This window comes from Rhagoletis pomonella, unplaced genomic scaffold, assembly GCF_013731165.1.
Source record: "Rhagoletis pomonella isolate Grant_MI unplaced genomic scaffold, Rhpom_1.0 Rhpom_scaffold_03909, whole genome shotgun sequence".
In the NCBI taxonomy this organism is placed as follows: Eukaryota; Metazoa; Arthropoda; class Insecta; order Diptera; family Tephritidae; genus Rhagoletis; species Rhagoletis pomonella.
This window is the reverse complement of record NW_023462460.1, coordinates 1-18,907: the sequence shown is the minus strand read 5'-3', so window position 1 is coordinate 18,907 and position 18,907 is coordinate 1. Positions and strand designations below refer to the sequence as shown.

Below are 18,907 nucleotides of genomic sequence, written 5' to 3'. Positions count from 1 at the left end.
AAAAAAAAAGTTAACTCGATTTTCGGATTGGTAATAGCAAAAATATTGTTCACTATGCTCTAAAAAAATCTGTGTGAAAGATGAAAATTTTTGGTCAACATCTTAGGCTCGCCCAAATCCATCAAAGTTCAAGTGGTAAAAAAATAAAAATTAATAAATAAATTAACTAACACATTTTTTTACTAAAATTGCAAATATCTCGGAAGTATTAGTCCTACATAATTTGGTATATGCCCAATTTTTGTAGAGAATCGAAATAAGCTTAGAAGTTTTTTTTTTTACCACTTGAACTTTGATGGGCTTGGGCGAGCCTAAGATATGCCCTCACTTTTTGCCTTCATCGTTGTTTATCATTTATTTTTATACCCGAGCGCACTTGTGCACAAGGGTATATTAACTTTGTTCACATAACGGTTGTTTGTAACAGCCAAAACGAATCAAGATAGATATGGACAAATGTATACATAAATGATCAGAATGAAAAGAGAACTCAGGTTGGTATTGAAAATTGACGAAATCGGTCTGTAACCACGCCCATTTCTGATGTAACGGTGTTTTCGAAAAATGCAAAAACTGCGATATTTCAGTAAATATTAGATGCAAATTGTTGAAAATTAGTATGTGGAGTAGAATTGTGGTAAAAAATATTATTATGTAATTTTTGGAAAATGGGTTTGGCACCGCCCACTTATGATGAAATGCTTTATCTCAGTAGCCACTTAACCAATCCCTACCAAACTCGATACGAGGCTTGGGTAGGGTCTAGCTAAGAAATCTGTTGCAAATCTTTGAAATCGGGTAATAACCACGCCCACCTTCCATATAACGGTAATTTACAAAAACAAGAAAATTGCTATAAATCAGTGACTACTGGAGCTAATTCACTTAAAATCGATGATTGCAATAACCACTTAGCATAAGATTAGAATATTATAAATTTTTGGATACTAATGGTCCGCATGACGTCAAATCATCATCAAAATAACGGGGTCTTATCCGAGTCTGTTTTCTATTTCATTGAGCGGGGTTTTAACGTGGCGGGACCCAAACCAGAGGTTACGTAGATATAAATATCTGCACGTCGTGAGCTGTGATTTGAACCGTACGCAAAAGAATAACTTCTGGCCACTACCAGGTGAATGGCAGGCAGAAGCTTTTCCCCACTTTCGTGGACTTCTGCATACGGAGCCATCCTCCAAAATAATAGGAATACGATATTTTGACCGGTTTTTGACAATTTTTTAAAAGGAATTATCTAACAAAAACCACATAAATACAAATTTCAAAATCTGTGCAAAAATTATAATTCAAACTTTTTATTCAGAATTTTTTTTTCTGAGTTATGACAGCATTTTAGTAAATTTGCGATATTTCATTTCAAATGCATATGCATGCATGTATGTATGTGCATAATCACTATGAGAAAGTAAAATTTGTTTTAGAGTAAGTTTTATTGAAAAGAAATAGCGAATCAATAGAGCTATAATAACTGTGATACAAATTTAGGAATCTACTTAGACTAATTGACCTACTTTGTTCTTGACAGGTAAAAGACAAAGTTGAATCCATAATTGGAGTGAGAACACACGTACGACGGTTCCATCCATTTAGTTTGGAATAATATGGATGTATTTCAAGACATGTTTGCTGAACGTGGTTGGACTGATGAGTGTGATAAATTGCCAAATAAAACAACTATTTTTACCACGGACTTCAATGGTATTCCGGAAACATTAGTATTGAACGTTATATCATGGCTGTTATTGATTGGATTATTTACCGTATTGCGACATCAGGCCGGTGACTATGGCCGGTTGGCGCTTGTAAATAGCAATGGCAGTAAAAAACGTTGGACTGAAGTGTTCTATTCGCGTGCAAGTATGGTTGATACGCCCCAGCCGCAAGCAACCACCAGTCGTATGCAAAATGGTGCCGAGGAAGGTCGTGGTAGTCTTACATCGAATGCTTCTGAACCCCCGTTGTCGCCCATTCATTCCGACCAAGGAATTTTCGCTTGGATTAGAATAACATGGAAACTACGCAAGGAGCAAATACTGTTGCATACCGGACCAGATGCCGTTCATTATCTTTCATTTCAACAACATCTTATGGCAGTAATGGCTATAGTTACCTTGGTTTCCTTGATTATCATATTACCGGTAAATTTATTCAGTGGACCTACTGAAGGTAGATCCGATCTCAATGCGTTTGGACATACAACAATAGAGAACGTGCCTTACGAATCGCCCTGGCAATGGGTACACGTTATCGTCACGATTATATATGCGCCGCTGATTGTGCTGGTTATGCGACGCTCTTCCGGTCGTAACGCCTTCAAAACAGCATCCACGCGTACTATTATGATATCCAACATCTCCGCAAGCGATCGTAATAAAACTGTTATTCGTCACTATATACAAGAATTGTTTCCGGATGTGAATATCGAGGATGTACAAATTGCATACAACATATCCAAATTAGCAACACGAAATGCCGAATATGAAAAGATATTAGATGCACGAATGTTTTGCGAACATCATCGTGACCGTGATACACTACAGGTAAATACTTTATTTCGCACATATTCGATCGATATATATTTTTTATTTCGTAACAAAAAATAATTAAATAAATTTCAGCTTTGTACAAAGATCGGTCGATTATCCACTAAGAAACTAATAGAATTCACATTACATTTACATTAAAAACCAGTGTTTTGAAAAAAATCGCAAATGAATAACATTAGTTTTTACAAAGTTGTACATGCATACATTTGTACACAAAATAATAGGAAAGCGATATTTTGACCAGTTTCGGCTATTTGTCTTTTGTTTATTTAATGTTAATAATTTTTTTATAAAAGTCTACAAATTTTCACCAAAATTTCAAACTTTTTATTCAAAATCTTGATATGCTGTTTTGTAGCCCATTTAATTCTAGTATAATAAAGTGCAAGTTTCAAGTTGGTAAAAAATCCCGTTGATATTTGAAAATTTTTCTAGTTGAAGGTGTTTCACGTTTTTTCCATACAAAGTACGTTCGACAATTTTCTTTTATGTGGAGGACGCTGCAGTAAAACAAAAATTGCCAAAAACCAACGGGATTTTTTAGCATCTTGAAACTTGCACTTCATTATACTAGAATCACATGGGCTACAAAACTGAATACCAAAAATTTTTCTACAGATTCTGATTAAAAAGTTTGAATTTTTGGTGAAAATTTGCAAAGCCTTAGCTACTTAAAACTTGCACTTTATTTACCGAAATTCAATAAACTACAAAAATGCATACCCAAATTTATCCTAAACTATCTCAACGAATGAGTGGAAAATCGCCCTACTTCGGCAGCCAACATTTTATAAAAATTTATCGAATCAAAAACTAATTGTCGATTCTGTTATAAAGTGAATGCGACAGTATAGGAGAGTCAGCATACGACTTTAGCCATTTTTCTTCTTCGTTTTACAGTTTATAATTTGTTTTTTTTTTTGTGTTTTCCAGGTTCAACCGAATTTATGCTCCTGCGCTAAAGAAAATGCATACGCCTACTATCAACGCGAAGAGCAAAAACTAGCTGGAGACGTCGCACGTTTGCGAGCTGCTGCACTTAATGAACCACTTGGCATTGCCTTTATCACTGTTTCTACTGTACACGAGGCCCAAAACATTGTTAGTCACTTTACACCTGGTACTTATAGAAAGTGGAATTTGGAGTTCGCGCCTTCACCAGATGACCTGTTTTGGGAGCATTTGAATGTCAGCAAAAGTAATTGGTATCTCAAATGGGGAGCCGTAAACTTCATTCTATTTCTAGCCCTTTTCTTCCTCACAACACCGGCAATCGTGCTGAACTTTCTAAATACTTATGCCTTGGCTAAAGGCAATATATACACGATATCGCCACTAGTGTCAGAGTTTTTGCCAACATTGTTGTTGTGGACACTTGCAGCACTGATGCCAGTGATTGTCGCCTTCTCCGATAAATGGTTGGCACATTATACACGTTCTTTACAAAATTATTCGATTATGATTAAGTGTTTTTGCTATTTATTATTGATGATTCTCATTTTGCCTTCATTGGGACTAACATCAGCACAAAAGTTAATCGAATGGTCAATTAGCAACGATACCATACGCTGGCATTGCGTTTTTATGCCGGACCGCAGTTCATTCTATGTTAACTATGTTATTACGGCTGCTTTTATTGGTACGGCACTGGAATTGTTACGATTTCCGGAGCTCATCGTTTATATTTGGATGTTGTGTACGGCCAAATCGAAAGCTGAAACGCCATACATACGCAAATCGATATTGATCGAATTTCCGTTTGGTATTCACTATGCTTGGACAGTATTGGTATTCACTATTTCTACGGTTTACAGTGTTTCTTGTCCACTAATAATGCCGTTCGCAATGATATATATCTGTTTTAAACATTTTGTGGATCGTCATAACCTATATTTTGCTTATGGCCCTTCAAATATGATATCAAGGAATGGAGGAAAAATTCATTCGACTGCAGTCACAATGACCAAATCTGCAATTATAATTCTGCTCTTGGTAATGGCAATGATCTCAGTTCTACGGGAAAGAGGCAATGCACGTTCCATTATACTTCTTATTACGCTCGTGCTAACATTGACATTGTTTACGTTCATGTCGCCTATAAAACGTTGTGCGTCAGTACCCCGTCCCAGTGTTGTAGAGATGGCTGGCCCAGCGCCAGTGTACGTGCCTGAAGTCTTACGACCGCGCGCAGCTGTTGCTTCAGCAGCGACGCACAATCACGGCGCGACTAATGGCGGCGGTATTACAGGCTATGGTTCAGATAGTGTGTCCGATTTTGATATTAGCTCACAATGTAGCGTCAATAGCGTAGATGCTTGAAGGAGAAATTTTGTTAAAAATCGGGTCATAGATAGATACGAATAAAAATCGATAATAAACATTTTTTAAAGCCTTGTTAAAAAATATACGAAACTAATAATATTTACATTCGGATTGAGGATCACAATTAAGGAATTTACTGCATTTAGTTCGCTTTGATTTTACAATTTGACATCAGCAAATGAGATAAGTTTGAAAGTAAGTGAGAAAGATTAGTTTTTACAGTACGACCTCCACAAATGCAAGTATGTATGTATATAGATAAAAAATATTTATTAATACATACATAGATTCCAGAAATTAACTCACAGGTAATGTTGTTAATACCGAATGATTATTAAAATAAAAAGTTTTAGTAATTTTTTCTTCTTGATTTCGAAAAGCCAAAAGACTTCTTCAACGAGATCGCTACGCCGATCGTTCGATAACCTCAATGAAAACGGGTCCACAAAAATAGGCAAGCTTTTGTAGTGATTTTGCTACAGCAAAAGCTTTAATTATACATATATTACTGAGTATTTTCAAACAGTCCAGATTTCATTTAGTTGCATTCAAAAAGCTTGTTAAGACAACTCTAAAGTAATACATAGTCCTTGTCGGCCTACAATTCTATAAAATGTATCATACATCAGTACATACGTACTGGATATCATAAAATTTAAGGCTCAATCGTGGTTTTTCTCTTATTTTATTTTTTATTTGCTCCGATTTTTTAAGATATCAGTTTAAATTTTATGTACATATGTATGTATGTGCATATTGAAGATGCATATAATTAGCGACCAAAAGTACGTTTCAATATTGTGTTTGATAAGAATAAATGTGATATATTAAACAAATTTATAAATAAAAACATCACTTCGTTTGACATTATAAATTATATTCTCTGGGATCGTGTCCCTCAATTAGGCGCTACTATAAATTTTGTATTAACGCAGCTATTACGATATTATACTCACAGTAATGTTAACAAACCATATTGTTTTATTTATCCTTTGAAGACACAAAACTGTTATGAATAGCATAAGTATATTGTAAATAGTAAGTATTTATGCATGTGTACTTATAAAAAAAGAGTGCGCATCTAAGTTTATACATAATATTACACTAAAATAATGTTCTATACGAGTAGCACTAATCATTATTCCGTTTTTATTTCGATTGGATTTTAGATGGTAAGTAAATTGTGGATTAACAAAAATATTGTTTTAGCAGCTGAAACCTTAAATTTTATTATATATATATATTTAGAACACCACCAAGCTTTAAGGGCGATCTCCCTAAATGAGAAATCCCTTTGGCTTGGTTTCGGAGCAATAAGAGAGACTTTTCGGTTTTGTACTCCTGTATTAATCGCTTAAGAGCAAAAAGCGATGACTCAGAGTAATCAAGGAGTGTTCTTTTTAAATGATTTTAGAGCCAAAAGTACTGTAATTTAAAGGAAGTTGTCTGCCTTTGGAATAAGTTATCATAAGAGAAGAACAGTATGAAACAAAAATCTTACGGAAAATAAGTTTTAAAAGGAAACAGGCATGCCGCGAATATTTGAACAAGATCTATCGGTATGCACTACGCCAACTACATATTTATTTATTATTATGTGTGTTTTAATGTACTTAATGACTGAAGATTAAAATAGATTAGCTGAACAAAATCGATTGTTCATGCGACTGACCTCTTTTGGCGTTCTTTTGGAAGATATTTTAAAATTGCTAAAACCGAAAAAAAAAAACAAAATTTAGGATTTATGGGAGTACTTATTCTCTTATTACTCGTTGGGAGGTTTGTTGGATGATATTTCTGTGTGTGCTCCCTGTTTGATTGTTAAGGAGTTACAAAGGGTTTCCCCGCCCTCGTAGGACATACACATTTTTTTGTATTTCTTAATTACTTAGTCGTATCGATATAATTTTAATGTCATCATATGGTTTGTCAGTTTTAGGATTTGCTTTTGCGTTGCAAATGTTTTGTACCACTTCCATGCCGCGAAATACACGCCCAAAAACTGTATGCTTGTTATCTAACCATGGCTAAAAGCAGAAGAAAATTATCAAATAAATTATCCAATCGAATTCAAATACATATCGCTAATTTATAATGAAGAGTTGCTAAGTCCCTTTAAAAAAAATATATGTTTTGATGAAAGAACTAAGAACAATTAAAAATACATTTTTTCCTAAATGTTTAACAAACATTCATTTTTTAACCGACTTCAGAAAAAGGATAAGGTTATCAATAAATGAATTTGAAAGGTTTTTATTATCTCTTGTAAAATTAAAAAAAAACTGGACTTGGCAAAATTTCACTCTAAGCTAGGGATATGTACATTAAGGCGTTTCACGAAAAAGGTTTAACGTGTGTCAGTTATATTTGAATACTCGAGAAAAAATTTTGGGTGTAAATTTTTTTTTAGACACTCGCTAAAAAGCGTTAAATTCTTTTTTTTTTTGTTATAACTTTCTTATTTGATATCCGATGTTTATATCGGCGAAAAGGTCTTGGTTTAAAAATTCGTTTTGATTTAAACCTTCACTCATTTTGGAAATACTATCCCCAGATTTTTATTTTTAATTATTAAAGGTATAAATCAAACCGGTTTTTAAAACCGAAATTGATTAATGGCTGATTATAGTCCTGAGCAAGGCCTTTTCGGCGGAAGAATTTGCAAATCGGAAATCAAATAAGAAAATGATAGCAAAAGCGCGATTAAGAGGTTTTTAGCGGGCGCCTTAAAATAATGTTTACACCCAGAATCTTTTTTCGGCATAAGTGTTTAAATAAAACTTATACACGCTAAACTTTTTCTCTTTCATGTGCCGTGATACGGCTTAATGTACATATGCATGTGCATATTTTATTAAAGAACTTACCGTCGGTAGGACAGTTATGAAAAATTGACTGCCATTCGTGTTGGGTCCAGCGTTGGCCATACTTACGGTATAAGGACGATCATGTTTTAGACTAGATACAAACTCGTCTTTGAAGTCATGTCCCCAAATCGATTTACCACCAGTGCCAGTACCAGTAGGGTCCCCAGTTTGTATCATAAAACCTTTTATGACTCGATGGAAAATGTGACCATTATAATAACTGAAAAATAGATTTGTTAAGTGTATATATGTATTTATTATTGCTTAGGCTATCCGCATATTCGAATAATCGTGTATACGGATAAAATCCGGATATTCGATATTCTAAATAGAATGGACTACCGCTGAATACATCGTAGTCCGACTTTCGTAAAATCTTCGAAAAGGCGATCACCGAATCCGAATTGCTACGAACAGATGCATTCAACGTATATGCTGCGTTCGTAGCTATTCGGATTCAGTGATAGCATTTTCGTAGATTTCACGAAAAATCGGAGTACGATGGATTCAACGATAGCCCTGGGTTCGAATCGTCACATACGACATCGTACTACTCGTCACGCAAAAACACATTTTTCGGATTAAGACATACGTGAACGTACTTTTTGTACCATTCAGCTTATACTGCTTGACGTATCACGTAATTTTCTTTCGGATGTTACGATTCGGGCCCTGAGTATTTGAACGCATTTGTAAAATTGTTATCAAAATTACTGAGTCCATCGAGTTGCAAAATAAATAATGGATTACACAAACAATTCTTATTTAATTTTTAGAATCGAATATCTGGATATCTTTACACCTTTCGGATATCCGGATATCAATAGACTATTCGGATATCCAGATATTAGAATACTTTTCAGATATTCGAATATTCGGATTATCTAGATAGTCTAAAAATTCTGATAGAGCTTCCAGCTCTAGTATTTATGTACCCATTTTTAGAATGAACACAGAAGTTCTCTACTGTCTTTGGACATTCCTTGAAGAAAAGTTTCATGTGTATATCGCCCATTGTCGTATGTAAAACAGCATTTTCATAGACACGTTGTGTTCCTATTTATATTCAAAAAAAAAAAAATATTACTTTTGTACTCAATTAATTATAGAAAAATAATGCAAGTTAACCTTCATCTGTTCACAACACATCAGTATTGTAGCATGAAATTTTTAAAACATGTGACTTAAGATTTGTTTTCAAGATATACGTGCATAGGTTCTATCTAAACTCTCAAGCATATTTGTAAATATCAACAGTTTACCTTGGCCTTCTGGAACAGCGATTATATCTTCCTTTGAAGGTTTTTCATTGAATACGTCTCTATCCACATCTTGTAAATCAGATGGTAACCGTCGACTATATAGATAAAAACGTGGTTTTCTAGAGTATGGAAAGGTATTATCAAAACATTTTTTTGAATACGAAATATTTCACAGCACATATACTTGTAAGCGGCACAAAACACCGTGGGATCATTAGCTAAGGATTGCAGTGTAGGATTGTCGCTAGCTTCTTGTTCTAGTGTAATAGCTGCCTTAGATTTTTTTGCTTTACCCTAGAAGTAGTTGTAAATATGTACATTCATAGTATGTATTGTGCGATCAAAAGTAAAAATTCTGATTTTAAATTACCTGGAATAAGGCTATATGCAGTGGGCGTATATTATCAGTTTTGCCCAGTATTGACACACATCTATTGGTCTCAACGTTAATAACTTTAATACCTAACATGGTTGGATACATCATGAAATGTCCGCTGGCATCGAATAGTATATTGTTGCTTGTATTGTATTCAGACTTATCCAAATCACGTTCCACAGCCATTCTAATTTGATTAGATTTCATTATTAAAGTTTTATAAGAATACTAACAGTTATAGAGATGTAATCGTCATTCGTCATCTAAGGGCTATATGTATGTACATAGGTAAGTATCTATGCAATGGAAGCTCTCAAATATATTTTCATCAACGTTTTAAAATGTTTGATTAAGTTAAAAAATTGCACACATCGCACTTTTAATAATATCCCTGCAACCAAAGTTCCCGAAATCTTAACGAAATATTTAGGAGTATCTCATTTCTGTAACGATTTCTTTACGACACGAACTCGTAGAGAAATTTCTGTACGAAAAATAAAGAAAATTTTGAAAAACTTCTGCAAGAAATACTTCACACAGCAGCATTATTTTCATTTCTTTACCGATTTTCTTCCGAAAGTTCGTAAAAGAATCGAATGTGCACAGTTTATTTCATTTTAGAATATTCGGCAAAAATCGGACGAGATCTTTACGAATTCCTTAAAATTTCTCTACAATTCAGAATACTCTGAAAAAATGGTTTGCAGGGATAACGAAGTATTTAAAAATTTCATTTGTGGGAAAAACGCAAAAATGGACTATGATTTTAGTTTAAAATACAATTCAAAGACCTAGTGGTACAGCTGTACCAAGGATGTCAGTAGAAAGGGTGAGAGAAAGTATGTAACAGAAGTGTTGACATTATAGAATTGGTGTTAAATAAAATAGTACAGAAAAAGGCATCCCATGCTCTTTGGCTATAAAATATTTTTTTTTTCTAATTGGTTTATTCAAAATTTAAGTAAATTTATTTTGTGTATTGTCTATAGCTCATGGACAGTGTATTGATTAATAATTATTTTTTGCTTTTTAGTTTGGCTACCTCTTTAAGTTTTTTATTCAGCAGCCGGATTCCAACATTCGCTATAGCTAATTTTGATCGCAAAAACTCTCCAAAAGAATAGCCGGCGCGCCTAACAACACGCAACATCTAGTTACACACTCATACTGCCAGATTTTGCTGAGTACACATTGCATCTCTTACATTTGCATGTTGTATACTTTTTATTTATAGAATTTCGGCGACGGAAATTAAGCGTAGCGATTGTCAGAATTCTATTGCAGTTTTAAACTAAAATTAATCTTATCCTTTTTTGTGGGGTTTCAAATCAAAAGATGATCAACTTTTAGAAAAAAAATTACAAAATTACACAGGTAACCCGCCTGGGGTTAATCACTGCAAATTAAGTAGATATTGCAACAATATATAATAAATCTTATCAAAACTTTTGGAGACAACGTGCTGCTACAGCATCAACCTTATTGCCTTACCTGCGCCCGAATTCCATGTTTGGCAAAGCATGTGGGGTCTGCTGCATTTGTGTGTATGTTGTCAGAGCTTCATCAAAAACGCGTATCAACTTTCCTGTGATAAACTGGAAGACTCTGACTTTCCGGTCATTTGAAATAGTTGCGAACCTGCGACCATCCGGCGATGCGGCAAGACCAGTGACAAGCGCTTTATTTTTCACAAATTCGAAGAGACCTAAGCGAAATATTCATATTGACATATACAGTCACGTGAGAAGTAATAGGTATTAAATTATTTTAACCAGTTTTAATTGTGGAAATATTCGACAAAATTTTATCTGGCCAAGGACTGTCACTCCAGCAACACTCCCCAAAAAGTCTTTGGGGAATTTGTATGCTGCTACAACAACAACAAAATTTTACAACATCAAACTTTTTATTAAAAACCTTCAGAAAAATTCTGTTTATTGCTTAATAAATGAGCAGATTGGAAAGTGGGCATTTCTAACCGCTACGAAAGCTCGACTGGGCGGATCGGAAACTCGGCCTTTTCTACCACCCAGTAGATATCCAGATACGGAGCAATCCAAAAAAGTATTGCGCGGGTTGGAAGCTCGGCATTTATAACCATCTAGCTAACCTCCTGCCAATGTGGCATGCTTTTATATTAATATAAAATAATTGTTAAAAATTTCCGTAGACCATACCATATATTAATATTTAATTTTTAATCTTAATCTCATTCTAAGATTGATAAATCTTTGTTATAAGTCTAACAGACTGTAAAAAATAAGTAAATAAAGTGCAAGTTTCAAGTATCTAGGAATTCGCATTTGATTTTTTGCGGAAATTTCTCGAACATAATTTGTATGGAAGAAAATGCGTGGGCTATAAAACTGCAGGCTAGAATTTCTCTAAAGATAATAAAAAACATAGTATGGCACACATATCATTGTTTAAGGTACAAAACCGCGTAATTGACATTTGCTGCCAAATATTGGACTTGCCCACACAAGCTCTTGGCTCAATCCTTACCCATTCGTCCTGAAATATACTAGTCAGAAATGCGATTGCTTTATAAAAAAAGAGAACCTTTTTGAAATATGAGTGTTTTTAGTCTCTAGAAAATAATTTATGCAACCTCACATACGCGGTCTTCCATTATCTTGATACGTGGTTTTGCATTTTGTTGATACGCGGTTTTGTACTTTAAGCGACGATATGTATATGCTAACCTGTATCCAACTTAGATTCGAACGTTACGATTTTTTGTGGGAATTTGAAGTCATGCTTAGAGTTTTGCCAGTACTCAAGTATTCCATTTTTATCTACTGAAATAACTGTTTCAAACGACAAATTGTAGCACATTGCTACTACTGGCGCGGAATGCAGTTTATCTAGGATGTGGAGTACGTTGCCATTGCCTTGCCCATCATAAATAAAAATTTTGCTACTATCTTTGTCAGCGCTGAAAATGTATGAATGTGAATGATAGAAGTAAGATAGCAACAATACGAAATGTTTTTACATACACTGCTATACTATGCACGGCATCGCCGGGAGAATGTATCCACTCAGTACATAATGGTGTAAAGCCCAGTTTGATAATGTTTATCATATCAAAGTTGACAACGTCAAATATTTTAGCACATTTGTCTGCAGAGGCTGAACAGAGGAGTGTACCACTCGTATTGGTGGTTAAAGAGTTGATCGGCACTGGAAAGAACCATAATACGTATGTATGTATAATAAAGTTTAGTTTAAAACCAACTCAGTCATGTTGATACGAACTTAAATGACTTCGAAAATGCTTTACAAATTCAATGCCTTCCTCCATTTTTTTCCAAAATTTTATATGTCCATCGAAGCTTGCTGTGGCAATGAATTCTGTCTTGGTGCTCACCACATGTGTTATTATATCGCGATGCATGTAGCTTTTTTCATAGCTTTCTGCATTCGGGAGGTTTTCTAAATACACCTTTTCGTAAGGTAATACCTTCCGCTTTTTCGGCTTTGATGCGGCCGACTGTTCTCCTGGCATAGGACCAATCCAGCCATCATCATCGTCATCAGCTTCTATAGCATCCTTTTGGACTTGATCTCCAACTTCTTCTGAATTACTTCGTTTCTTCGCACCTGTTTCCTCCATGTTTATAGAAAGGTTTTTTTTATTTATATGTTTAAATTAGACAAAATGTGTATATATTCGCACAGGTCATATATATCGTAATCAAAACACAAAAAAGCAAACCCAAACAGCTGTGTGGAATATACCCATGTCGACATCATGAACCAAAAAGACAAGATCACGCGGGCAGGAGAGTAGCCCGTTAGAAACGCATTTAGGAAAAAAGTTTAACGACTTTGACATTAGCCGTTTGTTTACATTTCTTCGTTGTTTACAATTTGGTGGTGGCTTTTTACTGCAATTTTCTTCATTTTCGCTTGTGACAACGTGTGTACACATAAGATAAAGAATAATTTAACACAACGGCATGATTTTTAGAAGAATTTGCATAATAAAAATGATTTTTCATGCGTTCAACAATTTCGCGGTTTTCTCCGTTCTCTTCGTTGTTTACTTCTTACAGCAAAGATGGCGTCGAGATTTCGGCAGCTAGAAAACAACTTTTTTCGTATTCGCCATACAAAAATTTTTGGAGGAGCCTACATTTTGCATCAATTTTGCAGCAAAAAAAAAAACAAAAACAGAACACAGAGCCAAAGAAGTGTCAAATCGAATTAAGATTGTACTCGTGGGAATGGTGTTGTTCGCGATCGTAACTGGGGAACGAACAAAGTAATACAAGATGGCGTGGGAAAAAGGTATTAGGAATTGTTAAAAGATGTTACATTTACAAGGATTATCCTTGTTTTCGAGCTTAACTCCCTAATCTGTAATTATAACAAGAGATTAGCCGTATAAAATTCGTCCCTTGTTAATCTGTAATTATAAAATAATCTCAGATTTAACCGATAACTTTTCGGTGTCCATCCTAGTTTTATCGATTGTTTTTGCGAAAGAGAGGAGAAATGCCGAATGTAAAAGTAAACAAAAATGTACGCTAGCAAGTAAAAGAGGTTTGTAAAGGTATTTTTAATAAAATGTTAAGTTAAAATATATTTATATTGCTTATTATAGCAGAAAAACGTGATCACGGTGGCACAGAGAAGAAACATAAATTTTCCTTGAGATGTGGGAATAACAAGCACAACAAATTTGACGGCTAATAATCTGAGATTTGCCTGTGTAAACGGGGTGATTAAAAAACTAGCTTTGATTGAGATAATATTGATATGTGAACATAGTTTAAGAAACAAATTAGCCATACAAAATTCGTCCCTAGCTAATCTATAATTTTGAAATAATCTCAGATTAAACCGATCAAATTTCGGTGACCAACCTGGTTTTATCGATTATTTTTGCGAAGAGGAGAAGATACGTCATATGTGAAAGTAAACAAAACCGGAGGATAGGAAGGAAAAGAGGCTTTTTACACATTTTTAATAAGATGTTGAAATAAAATATGTTTAAATTTTTTGTTTTATCAGTAAGAGGTGATCACTGTGCAAAAAGAAGAAACTGACCTACATTTTGACTTGTGGAGAAACAAGCACACCAAATTTGACAGCCTTTGCTATGTAAACGGGTTGATTGCTGAACGCGATTTTTTAGTGATTATTTTTATGTTACATTTCTTATGAAGATTTGGGTATCTAATGAAGATTAATAAAATTTAAAAAGTGTAATTTGTCAATGCCCAATTATCATTTAAATTATTTATCGAAACCAGTTCACAAATCAAAACTGGCAATTTGTTTGAGTACTAAAGTTACATCACCAATTTCATACAGAAATTTAAATATTTTTAGCAATAACTTACATTTTGCATAAATTTTGTAGCGAAGAAAAAAAACCAAACACACAGACAGAGAACTGTCAAAACGAATTAAAATTCACGGTGCCGTGGGAAAGTAATAATATTAACTACCCAATAATAATCATGATCCAACTACACAAGATCTGACAAGATGAAGCAAAAGAAAAAAGTAATTTTTTGGCTGATATTTGTAATTTCGGCGCCATTTTATTTTCTTGGAAATGAACCAAAAGTAAATAAAGAATATGAAGACGAAGGATAAAGAAAACAATTAAGAAAATGTTGAGCGCATGTTTGCGTTAATCATAAAAATAATAATTTTTGTACGTGTTCTTGCAACCAATTACCACGCACATCATTTCACCTACATTTGAATAAAAATTTAATTGAAAATCGCTTAAAATTCACTGAAATAAACCCCCGCCAAAGTACACTTAAAAAAGAGATATGAAAAACAAAACATAAATAGCAAACTTCAAAATTACGTACGTCACACGCTTTTCTCAAATGCCATTGCAAATAGCTCCTTCTCAACCGGTCAGATCTGTTCCAACTGGTTCATGAATAATCATGATGAATAATAATATAATCGGATTGATCGTAGATTTCTCAAGAATGATCGCAATCATACACCCATTCCTGTGTACAAATTTTATAACCCACTGAACATACCGTAAAAATGCATCACAGCAGGAGAAAACAAAATGGGCAAGAAATCAAAACAACGAATTTGAGAAAGCGGGCAGGACGCTAATAAAGATTAAAATAGTGGAAAGGGATAGTAGCAGACGCGAAAAACGAAAGTGAAAAAAACGCCAAGAATCACAGAAATTTGTGAGAAAAAGCAAATTGGCGGTGTGTTGTGAAAAATTAAAGTGAAAATAATCTCAGTAGGAAAGGAAATGAGTGCAATGGCGGACGGTAACAATGAATCAAGTGGCGAAAGTGGCAGCGGCAGTGCCGGCAGCATTACAATAACCGCACCAGCGGAGCACCCTATTCGAATCAATAAATGGCGCGTTCGTGAAGGTTTCCCCATAACTTCTTCCCAAGTGATTTTATTATACGAAATCACAAGTAGCGACAATAGCTCGGAAGCGTCGTCTACAAAAACTTTAGCTACGTCGGTAGTTTCAGTTGATAAAACTTTGCTCAAATTAAAAGCGAATCGTGTAGGCGTGGTAAAAAAGCGTTTGTACAAGGAGGGACAGTTGGTACCGCAGGGGTAAGTATGAGCACTGCAATGTGTATTTAGTCGTTCTCTAGTAATAAACCTTTTCCAAATACAAACCTTATTTCAAGGAATGAACCGAGTGCGTGTCGACACTCGATATGCACATTTTACTGTCTCAAATTTAATCATTAAAACTGCAAGGTTTAGACACACGGTTTTACTTTAAAATGCTTCTTTATTTTGCATTTCTTCTGCAGAGCGACGATTTTGGAGCTGGCCGAGTGTGCCCACACTACAGTGATAAAAGATATGTGTGCTGATTGCGGTGCGGATTTGCGCCAAAACGAAAATGTGAGTATACGAGTAATTTCTGTATGAATCGATTGGGGGGTTTGAGATCGAAGTATGGAAAAGATTTTGCGTTTAAGATGGATTACTTTGAAGTACGAGAATGTAACGAAGAAAGTAGAAATCAAAAGAAATAGGCGGCTGATAAACAAAACAAAGTTTTATGCGCGGGTGTTTTGTGGTGCCGCGCTGAATGATAAGTAAACAGGATTGCCATAGCAGTTCGCGTTAGGAAAAGTAACTTAAGGGTTGAATTTATGTATGTTATATAAAGGAAAATGTATGTATATGCGTATATACAATTTGAGTTTATGCTTTCTTAAATGTATGTATCTTAGGGTATAATTTTTCCATTTTTTGATTATGCAATTACTGAAGGAACGAAGGAGTTATGAATGTGTAATTCACAGTATCTTAAAATTTATTAGCTGGTTGCATATTACATACTTGTACAGAAAATGTATTGATTTCATATGCTCAGCACTTACGAAAATTTAGTAAAGATATTTGTATCCTAATAGTAATGCTATTTTCATTTCTGTTCGATGCAGGGAAATACATCCGAGGCATCTGTACCAATGGTGCACTCCATCCCCGATCTTAAAGTAACACAAAAACTTGCACAAAAACTAGGCCACGATGACACGCGTCGTTTGCTTGAAGATCGCAAGCTCGTACTCCTAGTCGACTTAGATCAAACGGTTATACACACAACAAATGATAACGTACCGAATAATATTAAAGGCATTTACCACTTTCAACTTTATGGTCCACACTCACCGTGGTATCACACACGTCTGCGTCCAGGCACACCGATTTTCCTTGATCGTATGTCAAAATTTTATGAACTACATATCTGCACTTTTGGAGCACGAAACTACGCACACATGATTGCACAATTACTTGATCCTGAGGGAAAGTATTTTTCACATCGTATTCTATCTCGCGATGAATGCTTTAATGCAACAAGTAAAACTGATAATTTGAAGTAAGTTTTGTATTGTTAAATAATGATCTATGAATATATTTAAAGTATGTTCCTTTTAATTCTAGAGCTCTCTTTCCTAATGGAGATTCTATGGTTTGCATAATCGACGATCGCGAAGATGTATGGAACATGGCATCCAATTTGATTCAAGTCAAGCCTTATCATTTTTTTCAACATACAGGCGACATAAATGCGCCACCTGGTTTATCAAAGCATGAATTAGATGGAGAAGGTCTTGACTTCAAAGGTATGCATCGATAATTCACCTGCATAAAAATACATACACACACATACATATATACATATCTATTCATAATGTATTATGATTTTTATTAGATTTAAAAAACCTTACAACCGATACGAGCAAGATGGATGCAATAGATGTAGAGAGTAAGGAAAAGGTTGCCGAATCAGAGTCCTCCGATGGCATATCTGAGCGTTCGGAGACTGATACAGAAAGTAAAAAGGATGATATCATTGTTGATGTCGTTAAAAACGACATTAAAACTAATACAGAAGTCATTGAGACATCGAACGTTGAACCAGTTGATGTAGAGTTAGATGTATTGGCGAAAGATAATGTTATTGACATCCCTGATGCCAACAAGGCAACTGTTTCTATATCTGACGAAAATTATGAAGACAAACTTGGTAATAAACTGACATCAATGGAAACTGAAGCCGAGACAACACCCAAAATAAAACTTCCTGCTGACCCCCATCAGCAAATTGAAATCGAAGATCCAGACGATTATCTTATGTATTTGGAGGAAATTCTTAAAAACATTCATATGCGATTTTATGCTATTTATGACGAAACGCAGGAGATACCTGACTTGAAGATTATTGTTCCCAAAATTCGTTCTGAAGTACTTCGCGGGAAGACTTTAATTTTTTCGGGTCTAGTACCTACTAATATGCAACTAGAGCAGTCCCGTGCTTACTTCATTGCAAAAAGTTTGGGGGCAAATGTGTCACAAAGTATTGGACCAGGTAATCTTTAAAATTCCTTAACACAAACTTTATGCATAGTTTCTAAAGGTATTACTTTGAATTTAGAAACGACACATCTTGTTGCTGTAAATTCTGGTACGTTCAAGGTAAATGCTGCCAAAAAGAATCCGAATATTAAGGTCGTCAATGCAAACTGGTTGTGGACATGTGCTGAGCGCTGGGAGCATGTAGATGAGCGGCTCTTTCCCCTGGATCGTAAAACAAAAAGCAGACAACGAAAACCACCAGCACATTGCCATAGTCCTGAACATGTCGTTAACTACAGTGACAAGTCAGAAATATCGCCGTCGAGTAGCGCGCAACAACAGCAAGCTAAAGCGCCTGAAAAATTCATAGACACAATCAATCCACTTTTATCGTTTTCAAATGCTGATTTAGCCGATATGAACAAAGAGTTTGATCAGTTTTTCGAGTCAGATTCATCCAGCGAAGATGAGCATATTAATATTGGTAAAAATATAAATATGTATAATTGGGCTTTTACCATGTCGGAATTTTTTAGAGAATCCCCCTGTAGACAAGACATTGCGTAAACGAAGGCGTGAGGAAAAGGAACAGGATCGAACACGAGAATTTTTCACGCGTGCATCGGATATTATTATGGGTCCCGGAACAAATGAGGACGCTGATAAGAGTTC

At 34.9% G+C, this 18,907-nt stretch overlaps 3 protein-coding genes across 4 annotated transcripts; 2 read left to right on the top strand and 1 right to left on the bottom strand.

The window, feature by feature from the left end:
* Positions 1–1,543: 1,543 nt before the first annotated feature.
* On the top strand, positions 1,544–6,016 carry LOC118754447 (calcium permeable stress-gated cation channel 1-like). Its single transcript, XM_036489323.1, has 2 exons — positions 1,544–2,561; positions 3,501–6,016. The coding sequence occupies exons 1-2, from the start codon at positions 1,623–1,625 to the stop codon at positions 4,884–4,886; spliced, it is 2,325 nt and encodes a 774-aa protein (XP_036345216.1). The 5' UTR covers positions 1,544–1,622; the 3' UTR covers positions 4,887–6,016.
* On the bottom strand, positions 6,016–13,135 carry LOC118754448 (peptidylprolyl isomerase domain and WD repeat-containing protein 1-like). Of its 2 annotated transcripts, XM_036489324.1 has the most exons (11): positions 12,656–13,135; positions 12,397–12,580; positions 12,100–12,332; positions 10,886–11,099; positions 9,389–9,581; positions 9,203–9,312; positions 9,019–9,137; positions 8,885–8,890; positions 8,692–8,812; positions 7,757–7,976; positions 6,016–6,916 (listed from the first exon to the last, which is right to left on the bottom strand). In XM_036489324.1, exons 1-11 carry the CDS (start codon positions 13,011–13,013, stop codon positions 6,770–6,772), a joined length of 1,905 nt encoding a protein of 634 aa, XP_036345217.1. In that variant the 5' UTR covers positions 13,014–13,135; the 3' UTR covers positions 6,016–6,769. The 2 variants fall into 2 exon arrangements, with proteins under 2 accessions (XP_036345217.1, XP_036345218.1); XM_036489325.1 differs by lacking the exon at positions 8,885–8,890 and having other exon boundaries at positions 6,770–6,916.
* A 2,179-nt stretch (positions 13,136–15,314) lies between these two features.
* Positions 15,315–18,903, top strand: LOC118754449 (RNA polymerase II subunit A C-terminal domain phosphatase-like; the record flags this gene model as incomplete). Its single annotated transcript, XM_036489326.1, has 7 exons — positions 15,315–15,970; positions 16,177–16,270; positions 16,819–17,255; positions 17,321–17,502; positions 17,592–18,248; positions 18,315–18,719; positions 18,772–18,903. Coding segments are annotated over exons 1-7 (2,230 nt in total), but the record flags the coding sequence as incomplete, so codon positions are not given.
* Positions 18,904–18,907: the final 4 nt, after the last annotated feature.

Excerpts from the sequence above, each read along its gene's own strand:
- LOC118754447 (XM_036489323.1), top strand. The coding sequence starts at position 1,623 with ATGGATGTATTTCAAGACATGTTTGCTGAACGTGGTTGGACTGATGAG. Across the intron at positions 2,562-3,500 it reads GTGACCGTGATACACTACAG|GTTCAACCGAATTTATGCTC; the intron begins GTAAATACTTTA and ends TGTGTTTTCCAG.
- LOC118754448 (XM_036489324.1), bottom strand. The coding sequence starts at position 13,013 with ATGGAGGAAACAGGTGCGAAGAAACGAAGTAATTCAGAAGAAGTTGGA. Across the intron at positions 9,582-10,885 it reads AACATGGAATTCGGGCGCAG|AATGGCTGTGGAACGTGATT; the intron begins GTAAGGCAATAA and ends TAATCAAATTAG. Across the intron at positions 9,138-9,202 it reads GTGTTTTGTGCCGCTTACAA|AAAACCACGTTTTTATCTAT; the intron begins GTATATGTGCTG and ends TCCATACTCTAG.